A 13835-nucleotide genomic window follows, 5' to 3' on the forward strand; every position below is an offset into this window, starting at 1 on the left:
AGCTCCTCAGCTTGGCAGGACCAATATCTAAACCACGCAAATTAAACTGACATAAGAAAAAACTTGTTCAAACACTTTTTTTATTAGTTAAAATAAAAAATAAACTCCACAATACCTAGAGACCCCAAGTGCCAGTGGTGGTGGACATGAGCCATGGATCAGTGAGCCCACTAAAACAAACCGGAGCACCAGAACACGCAAAGCTGGGGGTCAGGAAGCCACGAAGGACGTGGGGGAGTTGGGGGGGGAGCCCCCAGTACAGTGTCACCCTCTCTTTACAACCAGGAGCTGACTTACGTTGTATATTAAGATTAATGAGGTGAGTGAAAGACTACAGTGCTGAGTGCAGGCTGTCCCTGCTGCAGTGTCAGCTAGTATTTCCATGTATGCCCTTGGGATTCCAACTTTTGAGACAGAAGTTGATTAATTGCCTTCATTTTCACCCTGTGAGAGAAGTAAGACAGGAAAACAGTTACACATTTTGACAAAACGTATATAAGCGATACTAGGAGCATAATTCTTCAGGCTGAGCCAGTAAAGGACAGAGCACCAGGAGACTGTCTGTCCATTTGGGCAATGAGAGCTCCACTGCCCTTGTTCAAGGGCTGAGATGGGACCCAAAGCTGGCATTTGGCTTTAAGAGGGCATTGTAGCAACAGTAGGTTAAAAAATAAAATAAAATAAATAGCTTAAATTTGGCAGAATCTAACTTGTGTTCATTCTTCTAAACTCTGGTTGAGAACAGGGAAAAGCTAGTCCATGTGATTGAGGAAACCAAAGGAAGACATCAGTTATTCTGTGTGTGTTCATGTTCCAAAATAAGCCAAAATGAAGCAGCAGCTGACAATCTCAAAAGTCTACCACTCATGGCAACCTCCTGGTCCTGATAAAGGAAGCAGCAAAACACGGAGAACCTCTGAGCTTTACCAAACAACTGATGAGAATGGGAATGCCGATGGGCTTCACGTGCAGCAAGCCTACGGTCACCATAGCACAGAGGGAAACCCAGCCCCGCAGAATAGCTACGGTGGGGATGGCAGGGAGCAGAGCTCAGCACAGCCTTACCTCTCCGCCACCTTCTGTGCTCCCTGGTGCAGCTGGCTCTCCCTCAGCCGCCGGCTGCTGCGGAGCCAGGTCCTCCTGCAAGGCACAAGGGAGACGTTGGCCTCGGCTGCCATCACCCGCCTGGGACAGGCTGAGCAGGCCGCGCACAGCAACCCCATAGTTACACAAACAAACAGAACACCGTGTTTAGCATCTGGTCAATCTTGTTCTTTATCTGGCATTTTCTTTCGTGTGTCTGAGATCAAACACAATTGTGACTCACTCTGAGCACCCACCCTGCTGCAGGCTGCTGTCTCCATGTGGCTCCTAGGGGAGACGGATGCATACAACAGCACAGAAACAGCATCTATCGCAGCGTCAGGCACTGTCCCCAGCCTTCTGAGAACCATCAGTCCATCTGTGGATGCTCCTCACGACAAGCACAGTGGGGCTTCTTCCCTAGGAAATGTGCCCTTCATTTGCGTTGCATCATTAGCTGGGATAATTACTGCCACATCCTCTGACTTGGCTCCTCTCTACTCGGCTCTTGTGAGGCCCCATCTGGAGTACCGTGTCCAGGCTGGGGGCCCCCAACACAAGACACAGAGCTCTTGGAGCGGGTCCAGAGGAGGGCCATGAAGATGATCAGAGGGCTGCTGCACCTCTCCTGTGAGGAAAGGTTGAGGGAACTGGGCTTGTTTAGCTTGGAGCCCAGGTGATCTGATGACATAAAACCACACGCATGATGGATACCAATAACCCAACAAAGTGGGAGCTAAGGCTGCTGGGGGACATCATAATGCTGCTTGGGTCACTTCGCTGCCTTCTGTCAATGAGTAAATACAGGGAGGCTGATCTGTGCTCAGGAAGCTGCACCCAAAGGAGTGGGGTGGGCACATCCCCCACTCAGAACTTGGGCTGCTTGTTGTGTCTGTTCAGCTGTGCATTGCCAAGACCGCACTGCAGCAGGGTAATGGTGACTCACCTCTATTTATAGAAACGGAAGCAACCGTGCTCCCTGAGAGTTTTCCCGAGCAGCAGCGGCAGGAACCAGCACAATCACAGGATGGAGAGATGTCAACCTGTGCTGAGGAGTTCTTCTGGCTACCGCTTTCTCACGCGCTCCCACCCGGCCCAGAACAGCAGGCACAGGCAGGCACCAGCAGGATGGGGTCTGGGTGATGGGCTGGGGGAACACGCTAGGGAAGGGTCTGTGCTGTGGCTAAGGAGCAGAAATTGATGGGTGCCCACCTTGGGTTGCAGGGCAGTGCCTGTCAGCATTCATCGCATTCATCCTCTCATTAAAAGGGGTAAAAGAGTCTAAGGGAAAGGCATGATACAACCACAGAGCAACAAGTCAGCACCGCTGTTCTTCAACGGCAAGCAGACAGATCTTTTTCTCCTCAGAAATATCCTGTCTTAGCAAAAGTACTTAGAACAACAACAACAAAAAACCAAACAACCTTTCATTTAGATTGCTAAGGGCTGTTTTCTTCTATTCTGAATCTTTTGAATCTTTTGGCTTGAGAAGAGAGACACACAGTGGCTGAACTCAGAAGTTACAGGATTTTGTATACATATTCATACAGAATACGTACACTATGGAAGATTCCTGTATATGACCTTTTTGTTCCTTTGGTGCAACCATCTTCATCTGAGCAGAATGAAGGCCGTGTACACACACTGTTCCTACTCTGAATGTGCAGCTATTAGGAAAGCCACAGCACTGACACAGCACAAGTGTGCTGGGCCCAGTGCAGGGAGGAGCAAGGGGACTGCTCAGCACTCACAAGTGACTGACGCCTGCTGACATGCTCTGTGGGGCGAGACAGAAAGCAGTCAGAACTGATGTGCTGAGATAAGCTGACAACTGAGCCATACAGAAATGGGAGGGAAACGTAGGGACGGTCGAGGTGGAGGGAGAGCCATGGGGAAGCATGAACCGCTGGGGAACCCTCTCTTGCCCCCAGGGAGGTTCAGTGTGTGTGTATGCACACGTGCTTGTTCCCAGCCACGCCGTGTCTGCAATGCAGCAGATTTTCTGCTGTGTCATGCAAACAAACAAAAAAAAAATCAATCCTCATCTGAGATGGGGATGCTCAATGGGTGGCAGTCTCACTGGAATCCTCACTGCCCACTGCAGGCACTGAGATGGGTGCAGAGCTGTGGACAAAACCCAGTATTGATGGTTCTTGTTCCTTTGCGAATCAGAAAGAATGTGCGAATCAGAAAGAGTGTGTTATCTTTTAACTAAAATACCCTTAAAAACCTCCTCCCAAACAGACAGACCCTTCACACACTGTCAAAAGGTTTCCTTTTTTCCAGCAGGCCTCTAAAACACACTACAGAGCCCAGTGCTGTGAGGGGCAGTCCCTGGCCACATTTCCATTAGCAAACAGAGCTCTGCTGCTGCCCAGCCCCTATTTCCTGGCCAAACCAGCAGCTCACTGTCAGTGCAGCAGGTTCGTGCTGCCAGCCAGTCCTTCCCTCTCCTGTCTAGGTCACACAAAGGTACTCAGGGCTCATCACTCCCTGCCTATTGGGACAACCGCATGCATACCTGCAGCCTCACCACCATTCCCTGGCACAACAGAGATTAACCGTATCCCCAGGGCTCAGCACTTCTCCTGTGTGAGCCCTCTCTGCGTGCTTTCAGGGGGACGTTTTGCGTCACTCAGAACCACTTTTGTTGGGCTATTTTCTCAGGATTTATGCGGTGTGTGGAAGTTTTGTTTCACATCACAATGGGTTTGCTTTCAGGCCAGGAAATTCATCAGCAAACTGTCTGAACAATTAAACCCATTTTGGCCGGCCTCGCTTAGCTTTGATTCTGGGTTTGGGTGTTCTGTGAATAACCTGGCTTGCCTCACTACCAGTGCTGTTCACCACAACTCTCAAAAGAGGGTAAAAACAAGCGGGCTCATCAAGAAGCTGCCCACACCAGACCCCCAGCCAGCCTCACACGCAAGCTGCTACTGCTCATTATCCCTTGGTAAGTGTCCTGTCTAACAGGCAGACAAGCCTTCCCTGAGGAACTGTCCTGCTCTGGCACACAGCCCTCAGTTCCACACTTGAACCAGCTCAGAGCTTCCTGCTGTGAAACCAATTGTAAGCAGTTGCAGATATTTAAAACATAATCCAAAGACAAGCTCTGTCCTGCAGGCCACCAAAGGCACAAACGTACCTTTTTTATAACTCCTGTAGTGGCCACGATGGTCTCTGCTCCTTCTACTGTCTTGTTGGCCACTGTGTTCACGCTGGCTACCACTGCCTCTCCCACCACATTGGCCTGCTCCTTGGTCTTCTCAGCAACTGGGATTTCAACAACAGAAAGTCAGTCAACTCACTGCTGTCAGAGGCTGCTAAAGCAAGGCACAATAAGATGGTTGCAGTGAGACAAGGGAGAAAATTTGCCTAGCATCTGAAATGCTGCTCAGAGGAACGCAAGCACTTAAGCCACTCAGCCTTCATGTGCGATTGGAGACTGAAAAACTCAGTGTAAGATACTAAGAGACAGTCAAGCAAATGAGGTATTTGTGCTGCAGGCTGTGTGTGCCTCTCCACAGGCACTCTTCATTTGTTCTGTCTGATGTAATGCAGCTGGTAGAAAACAGTAATTTGGTCACGGAACTGGTCAAAGAAAGTATTTGTTGCTCTCCTTGCAAGGCAGAGCTGCTTGGGGCTCCCAGAAGGGTCCCCTGTGACCAGCAGGAGTTACCCAGGTCACAGCTGTGCCCAGCAGGACTGGTGCAGGCATGCATGTTGGGAAGCTCGTCTCTGTGAAATGCACAACTGCTGTAAACCAGCTGTGTCTGCCAGGTAACATCTGCTGGTTGTTTTTGACCTGCTCTCATCCAAGAGCACTGCAAGTGTCAGATCCAAACCATTGCTCCTCTGTTCACTGAATGGATGGTCACACAGACCCGCATATTCCCTGGGGATCCCCCACTCGGCAGAAGCGATGGGGCTGTGCAATACAGGACAGGTATCTGCATCTCCCTCAGGGCGGTGCGCTTACCTGAGGTCACGCTCTGCACTACGCCTTCCTTGGTTTTGGTACCTGTGAGAGGGAACAAGAAGGAACAAGCTGTCCATCAGTGTTCGAGCATAAATAAATTGTATTTCCCAAATGAAAAAAAGAGTTGACTGGAGGCAATCACAGAATGGCTTGGGTTGGAAGGGACCTCAAGGATCACGAATCTCCCCATCACAGGCAGGGCCACCGACTTCCACATTTAATACTACACCAGGCTGCCCGGGGCCCCATCCAACCCGGCCTTGAACACCTCCACGTGCGTGCGTTGCGCACGATAAAGTGCGCGCAGAGCAGAGGCGCGTCTCGTTGTGGCACGAGCGCAAACTCCGTTTTCAGCCTCCGCCAGGGCCGCGTTCCGCTGCACGGGATGGCACGGCCGGCGGCTCGGAGCCGCCCTGCAGAGGAAACGCCCCGCACAAGCAGCCCGGAACGGGCCCAGCCCCGCGGCCGCGCCCGCTGACTCAGCCCGGCCCCGCCCGGCAGCCGCGTCTGCTGCGTCAGAGCCGTCCGCGCCGCTGCGCCGCCTTGCGCTCATCGCTCCGCGGCTGCTGGGTGCCCGTCTGAGCTCCTCGTGTCCCTGAAAGACCCAGCGCAGAGCGTGTGGCAGGGCAGAACTGGGGCTGTACCAAACCTCTCGTCGTCTCCGCCTCTGCTCGGTCCTCATTTCACGATTTGAGTTGTAAAGCCTTTAGAAACCATAGTAAGGAGCTCAAATCTCCTGGGCAGGCTATGCATCTCGCCCCACAGCCAGGAGAAAATGAAAACCAGGTCAAGAGCATGGAGATGCGGAGCACTGCCCAAAGGAGATGCGAGGAATTCAGTACACAGATTTGGAAGTTTCCTTCCTAACATCACTCAGAGCAGGGAGCAGGAGCAACACCACAGGCTGGCTCACACAGCCATTTCCAGGCTCTTGCGGCTGCCTCAATTACATACAGGGATGCTATGTGCCTTTTGCTTGTGAGTCAGCTTCAAACTGAAATGTGAGCTGCTACGTGCGTTCATTTGCAGCATGCCATGAGCTGAGCGTTTAAAAATTCAGGATGAAGACATAACCAGGGCTGCTGCACATAAATTTCATCTCCAATTTAAATTTGTCTCTACACTCACAGCTATTGCCAATATAGCTGTTTTAAACACAGCAGCTGTGGGTACGGTAACAGAGGAGCCTGCTCACTTTCCCACTGCCCGACCCCCCAGCATCTTGAGGACAGGAAAGCTATGCCAGATGCTACTGTTGGCACCAGGGTGAGCAGGACATGGAAGCAGACCCTGCAGATGGATGGTACCTGGAGCATCTGACCATCCCGACATGTACTCTCATGCACCAGACAGTGCAGGAATCAGGTATTGGAGGTGACCTTGAGCAGAGAGGGTTTGAGACATGATGGTAACTGAAGGATTTCTGGGCCAGGCAGGAGTCGTGCTGTTTCTCAGAACCTGCCCATGGGGCACAATGAATGTGAGTAGCTCTAGTGAAGTGAGACTGATGTGCATATAGGCAATGAAACAGAGAAGGATTTCACAATCAAAGGGTGTGTTTGTGGGTACAGGTGTATCCTCCAGCCCCACTCCTGACATGGTGAGCTGCTGGCATGGGCTGGCCAGCACACTCCTCACACCTGGGTGCAGCGGGATGGCAGTGGGGGGAGGGCGAACTGCACCATGCAGGGACCCAGCACTCAGCACAGACCTGCCAGTCACACACCCGCTGCTCCGCACCACACTACTGCCATGTCCCCAGGCAGCAGCAGGTTCTATGCCTGGCTCCCAGCTGGGGAAACTGAGGCATGAGATGGCTGCAGCATCCTACGATTATGCAGCTCTGTGCCAGGGGCATCACCCAGACCTCCCACCATTCACTCCTCAGCTCTGCCACACAACAGTGTCACCAGACTTTCTCAGAGACAATTTATGTAGCAGTCCACGCTCAGAAGCAAATTGAAAACAGCTCTCTTACCTACGTACATCACACCTTCTTTAGTCTTCTCCGCAGCCTCTGTCACTCCCTGCTTGGTCTTTTCTGCAGCAGCCACCACACCTTCTTTAGCAATGGAAAACCCTTTCTTAAAGACATCCATCCTTCTGGCTGCCCAGGGTAGCAGCTGGATGCAGGTTAGCAGCAAGCGGCTCCTTGGGAGGGGTCCTGAAGTCAGCGACCCTGCCCTTGTTAGATCTTGCCTCCCCTGCCAGGCTCTGTGTCTGCTCCGGTTCCTCTGCTGGAGGAGGATGATGAGACAAACCTTGCAGCCTTCTCTGGCTCTTATTGATTAAGTGCGCTGCAGAGTAGCCAATGCCTGCATACAGCTGGTACTGAAATATTAATGATATGGATCTGCCTGGTAAGATTTAAGGAGGGAGGGGGAGAGGAGGAGGACAGAGGTACGTAAGAGACTTTCTGGAAATCCTCCAGGTAGAGAAAGCTTTTAAAAGGCGCTGCACTGCTCTCGCTGAAGGATGCTCTCAAGTGAAGAGGAGATGTTTTATCCAAAGAGCTGAGTTCCTGAAAGCGCCTCTGCCCAGAGCTGCAAGCTCCTCAGGGTCTCCGGGAGAAGAAACGCATGTGAAGTGCTGGTAATAAATCCGAAAGGGACAGCTCTCTGGGTCAGCTGTAAACAGAATGCATCCCACACAAAGCAGTAACAAGAATGTGGTTTCTCATAAGCACTGACTGAGAAGGGGAGCAGATAGCGCTTGGTGCCCAAGGACAGGGAGCTGGAAAGCCCAACAGCCATGTCTGAAGGTGGTCTCCCCCAGCATCAAGTACAAATCACAGTGTGGGCTTGACTACACACCCCATCATAATAGCTTTAAACTGAGCCAGGGGAGGTTTAGGTTAGATATTAGGAGGAAGTTTTTCACACAGAGGGTGGTGAGGCACTGCAACAGGCTGCCCAAGGAGGCTGTGGATGCCCTATCCCTGAGGCATTCAAGGCCAGGCTGGATGTGGCTCTGGGCAGCCTGGTCTGGTGGTTGGCATCCCTGCACATAGCAGGGGGGTTGGAACTAGATGAGTATTGTGGTTCTTTTCAACCCAGGCCATTCTCCGATTTTATGAGAATGGTTAAAAACACGATGGCTGTAGGGGAAATCTCGCTTCTATTTGTTTCCGGGCTGAGCCACTGCAGAAGGATGTCGGTGGGAGGACTTATGGTGGAAGCCTTGAGCTGATGACCCACCTGGCCTCAATGCCTCTCCAGGAAAAAGTATTGAAACACAGATTATTAATCACATCTGGATGTGCTTAGTAATTTACCTTGAGTTCGATTCTTTCTAGAATAGACCCTAAGTGGCCCAGATCAGCTTTTCTGCTGCTCCCAAACTGGAACCCAACAGAAACAAGTGCTGGTACAACACAGTAGTGTTTTGTTTCTGGTGCCCTACCTGGGGAAGCCATGAAGTATCCCTGTGTGCATCAACCCAGCCTACTGCGGCCGCCCCTGTGCACCAGGCACGCAGAGAGGGAAGCTCCAAGGCTGCAGCCATGGCATGGGCAGTACACAGCCTGCCCTCTTACTGCTGAAGTCAGCAGATTTATGTGAGTTTGGGAAGTGTTTTCTTACTCCATGCTGAAATAATGGCAAGGCTGTTGATGTGGAAAATAAGATAAAGATTTATTAGTCTTTTCCTCACCAGTGGTTCTCCTTGCCAATAAATGAACCACAAATTCCCATTTGAATGTAGAAGAGCTAAATCTCTTACAGGCTACAAAATGTATCGATTGTTAGTCCAAAAAAAAAAAAAAAGTGCAGTATTCAAAGAAAGGCCGTCACAGCATGCTAAATATTATAAGTGCTCTCACTGTTCTAGACTGCCATAACACTGAGGAAAGAACAGCTTTTCTTTCCATCCTTCTGAACATCCTTTTGGCAGGTGACTGCTCACAACCCACAGGGCCCAGTGTTCACAAATGTGAAACGTGTGTGCCCTCCTGCATCATACTGCAGGAGGCTGAGTATGGCATATGGTTCCATTAGGCACAGGGCAGGTGCCAGGTTTTTACTGCATTTGGTAAAAAATGAAATTGACCAACTGGGGCCAATTTACTTCTCCTCAACGCTTTCAAAGAGCACTAAGGCAGAGCAGAGGGTTTTCCAGGCACTTTGTGGGAACATCCAGCCTGAGAAGGCTGTGAGAAGCATTCTTTGATTTTGTTGAGCTATTGTCCTGTCATCGGAACTCGTGTAATTAAATGCTGCATATTTTGCATTGTTGTACAAGTTAACAAATGCAAGGAGCATCAAGCCATCCTGCAGTGTGGGAGATGAGTCATCACTCGAGTGCATCAACCGGTGCTCAAGAGGGATACTCCTTTCCTGTGCTCTCCCCTCCCAGTGACCTTCAGACAGAAGTCACAAGAGGCATTTAAAGCTCGCTGGATCCTTCCCAAGACAGCCAGCAGTTTGCACAGACATTGTTTTACCTTGAAACCCTTTTAGGAAAGCTCTGGACTCAAGACAACGTTGTAAATGACCTACGTAGGGCAAGAATCAATAAGAGCTCTTGAATGTTAGCCACCTCATGGCATCTGTACCCTCCTACTCTAAGCTGAGGATCTAGTGCTCATTTGATGCCAGTCCTGCCTCAGGGGAACTTGACAGTGGGTGAGGTCTGTGCCTGAAGAAGAATTTTCCCCTTGCAGTAGATACAACACCTTAACGAGGAACAGACTTGTTCCTCCAAAGGGCAGATCAGGGGGCCAAGGCTGGCCTGGCAGCTGGCCTGCTGGCAGCCCTTTTTGATCCCTCAGATGCCCTGGGATGCACAGGAGAAGCCACTAAGCCAGGCCCTCCACCCCTCCCCATGGCTGATGGCTGCAGTGTGTGTGCTCTCCCACAGTGACTCTGCAATATGTACAAGACAGGTCTAACTCAAGCCTGCTGTTCCCTAAAGCAGACACAAAGGAAATCAAGGAATGCAAAAGAAAATCAAAAACAAGACTCCCTGTCCCCTTCTGCCCATTTTTTTTTCTTTGTGACTACAACAGACTGAAACAGGATTTCAATTAATTATTCTCTCTTCCCTCCGGCTCTCCGCATTGCCAATTACTGTGCACACAGCACCTTAACCTTGTCCTCAGCCATGAGCTCGGGCTGCTGGCCATCAGCTGTCACAGACATCTCACTGCTGGAAAGAAATGGGGTTTGGTCATCTCTTGACGTATTTGGGAGGCATATGACGTCTGAAAGATGGGCTGCTTTGTGGCTGGTGCATATCCTTTGTTTGGGAAGTTTTAGCAGGGAGAATAATGCTAACAATAACAGGATCAGACCTTGCTCTCTATAAACAGAAATCCTCTCTCTGTTTATGAATACTTCAGAACGCAGAACTGTCTCAGATCGCTCATTTTCATGCTTGAAAGAAAAGAAGCTGCTCCGCCTGCCATCCTCCAGGCACACAGCGAGGACTCTCACCTCGGGCACAGGTCTGCGTGGCTAATGGGAGATTTCCTCTGGTAAGGCTGGCAGAGGAGCCTTCAGAAGGCACATACACAGCAGCCGGCAGGATGGCCTGCAGCCGGCTTTGGTGGTGGATTTCTGCTGCTGAGCACCACTGATGGGCTCCAAGCAGAATGATAAACACACGCTCAGCAAGAATGTGGCTTCCTCCCCTGAGGGCAGACCACCAAAGCCCAGCTTCCCAGCCTGCCTGTGGAGGTAGCATCGCTGGGGCACGAGGGTGGGCAGAGGATGAGGCAGCATTTTCCAAACCTGAAGGCAGTGGTGGCTGCCCAGCGGCTCCCCCCCCCTTGCTGGGAAGATATCAACAAACTGTCCTGTTCATCTTCACAGACAGAAAATCCATTCAATTATTCAGTCTGCTCCAGAGGTTTCAGGCTGGAATAAATGAGTCCGAGGCAACTTATGCTTATTAAAACAATTCCAGTTTTTCTGGGCTTTTCAAGCCTGTTTTTTTTTTCCCCAGGACAGGTTTTTTTGTTTTTTTTTTTCCCCATTTTTAAATATTCGGATTCTGAAATTAAAATATTGACTTAAGAGCATTACAGAGTAGCAATGAATCTGGGAAGATGCAGAAGAAAAAATAATCTGAATTGAAATTGAAGATTTAATTTCTAGCTGCTTCTTCTCCAGAGGGAAGCTGCCAGGCATCACCAGCACAATTGCTTTCCAAGTGAACACAAGCCATCTCTCCAGCATGATGTTTGGCACTGCTTACCTGCTGGTTCTGCCTTCTGTCAGGTTGCGGCCTCAAGGGTTTGTCCTCTGAGCAGAATAGAGAGTTACCAAGAGGAAAAATGGGATTTTCCTCTTCTGTGGGTTCTCCAGAAGGCAATGCTGATGTTTGACATCTTGGCCGTTTGGAGGTGCAAATGGGATGCTGGCCTCTCAGGACAGGAACGGTGGGAGAGGGTTAAGGGCTGTGCTTAGTGTAAAGAGTTACAATTAGCAGACAAGGCAAGAGTAGTCGCGACAGTTATCACAAAGTTCATGGGGTACATGGATGAGTCTGGAGTAACTGGTGATGCATTGGCACCTGCTGTCCAGGGAGGTGTTGGAATTACTGTCTCTGGAGACATTCAATAAATGAGGAGGAGTGGCACTGAGGGACGTCGTTAGTGGGCATTGTGGGGATGGATCGAAGGCTGGACATGATGATCTTAGAGGTCTTCTCCAACCTCAGTGATTCTATGATTCTAAGACTGAAAGTGGATCGAAATATTTCTAAGAAATGTTGGGAAAATTAATTCCACAAATAAGAGCACAGGAAAGGAAGAAATAACAACTGGAGACCAAGACAGGAGGAACAAACCAGGTATCTTGCCTGTCAAATTTAGATGCCAAAACACAGAGCAACTCTGTTTTTCTTAGCTGATCTGAGGGCTGCTGGAAACTTCTCCGGGCAGCTCCCAATGCCTCTGAACTGAACTACCATGTCACTTACTGAGCATTCTCTAATGCCAAAACATCTTCCAAATTATAGTTTAATTTTTTTTTATCTTACCTATTTCTTTCACTCTAGCAGTGGAACCCAGCTCTGCAAAGTATACCAAGCTTCCAGTAAAGCAGGTAGTTGAATATGGAATAGGCATCTACTGGTGCACGCTTGTCTTTCTCATCATCTGGAGATTTCTCCTGGAAAAGACTGTCCTCAGAAAGCAAAGAGCAAATAGTTATGGAAAATGATCTTATGTGTCTGTTTACCATGGTTCTATGCCGCAGCACCAGATCAAAAAATGGGCAAAGTTGAGACGTATTTTGTTCCTATGCAGGTACTCCTCATATCCACTCCCCTACAGAAGTTAAGCCAGAAAACTTACGTCATAGCCCAGCAACTGTTATGAACAAATAGTAAAATCTGAATGTGTTATTCAGGGATCCTAAGCCACAGCAGTTAATAATTCAACAGAAATCTTTCTTAGTGTTGTCTAATAAGGAGGGTCCTTTGAATAATTCACACCCTAGATGTATCCACGGCAATGTCTATGCTACACCCACCCAAGGACAGAGATGTCAGTCCCCAGCACGATCAATACTTTCATGTTTTTCATAACTGCTACTCAAAAGTCACATTAAATGATTAACCTGGCAATGGCTGAGCAGTCTGCAGGGCACACAAGAGGAGCAGCAGATGTCTCATTTGGGGTGGCAGAGAAGCGTTGCCTCACTGCTTTGGAGACAGCACATTCTGGAAGAAGAAAGATGCCATGGGTGATTAAGTGGAAAAGCTCATGCTGAAAGACAGGACCGAAGGGTTTGAAAATGGGTCACAAACGGGGTATCTTCATCTTCTGCAGCACAAAACCACCGTTCTGCAAGTCATCATCCTACAGCAGTTCAGGTTTTACACCTGTTATTTGTTTTGCCTCCCGTTCATTTCAGTTCCTTCCCTACAATGGGCTATCCTAAGTAAACAAACACAGTGCTTAGGTCATATCCAGTTACTTATAAGAAACTCCCATTTGCATGTGAAAAACAGCACATAAGATATGCACACACCAACATGAGCTTGTGCTCTAGCAGGATGCGTGCAATTAGGTAATAAAGGCAGCAGGAAGGAACAGAGGGAAGTTGCTTACTTTTTTCAGTCTTAAGTCCAGAGTCTGTGATTTCATCTCCCTGGAGAAGTGACTGCAGCAGCAGGAGCAGGTTTTGTCCTTAGAAAGACAGGAATCTCTCCCTGCCTTGCTCCTGTCCGTGCCCTTGCCCAGCAGTGTCAGCTGTGAGACATTAAGGGCGTCTCCATGCATTTCTGGGTTCTTCCATTATGCACAGAGGAAGCAGGAGGGGACTCTAGATCTAACCTATGACAAGGAGAGCCAAGTCCTCAATAATAAGGCCTTCCAAAATCCTAGAGAGATTTTATCTGTTTTATTTTTCAGCAGACATTGGAACAACTCCAGAAAAGCTTTACATTTAATAGCCCGCAGGACGGACTGAGCCTTTGGCCGCGCTTCTCATCAATCACTCTCAGACATGCTCCAGCACTCCTGTACCAGAACCCACACCTGCTTTGTCAGGAAGCATAATGCCACTCTAATTTTATTCTTAAAGATGCCAGAGTGCATCATACTGTGAGGCAGGGAGGAAAGAAATGCACTCTGCTGTATGACAGCAAGCAAACCAAAAAGTAGCAGCTTTTTCTGGGAATGGAGTAAGATGCATAGAATTCTGTGGAGGCCACACAAAAATGGATGTCCATAATATCTTTTTTTCCCCACTGTGAACTTACTCCAAAGATGTTAATGACCACAATAGGTTGCAGGTACCAAAACTGAGCAAGCCAGGGCATTTCA

The 13835-nt window shown here is 49.3% G+C and overlaps 1 protein-coding gene across 2 annotated transcripts; it reads right to left on the reverse strand.

The window, feature by feature from the left end:
* Window positions 1–63: 63 nt before the first annotated feature.
* On the reverse strand, window positions 64–13257 carry SNCG (synuclein gamma). Of its 2 annotated transcripts, XR_014884707.1 has the most exons (7): window positions 13119–13257; window positions 7041–12727; window positions 5063–5104; window positions 4229–4356; window positions 1341–1503; window positions 1066–1140; window positions 64–444 (listed from the first exon to the last, which is right to left on the reverse strand). XR_014884707.1 is itself a non-coding variant. In XM_010714181.4 (5 exons), the coding sequence occupies exons 1-5, from the start codon at window positions 7159–7161 to the stop codon at window positions 424–426; spliced, it is 387 nt and encodes a 128-aa protein (XP_010712483.1). In that variant the 5' UTR covers window positions 7162–7879; the 3' UTR covers window positions 64–423. The 2 variants fall into 2 exon arrangements, 1 of the variants encoding a protein (XP_010712483.1); XM_010714181.4 differs by lacking the exons at window positions 1341–1503; window positions 13119–13257 and having other exon boundaries at window positions 7041–7879.
* Between the last annotated feature and the right edge of the window lie 578 nt (window positions 13258–13835).

The sequence above is a fragment of the Meleagris gallopavo genome, chromosome 8, assembly GCF_905368555.1.
Source record: "Meleagris gallopavo chromosome 8, MGAL_WU_HG_1.1, whole genome shotgun sequence".
In the NCBI taxonomy this organism is placed as follows: Eukaryota; Metazoa; Chordata; class Aves; order Galliformes; family Phasianidae; genus Meleagris; species Meleagris gallopavo.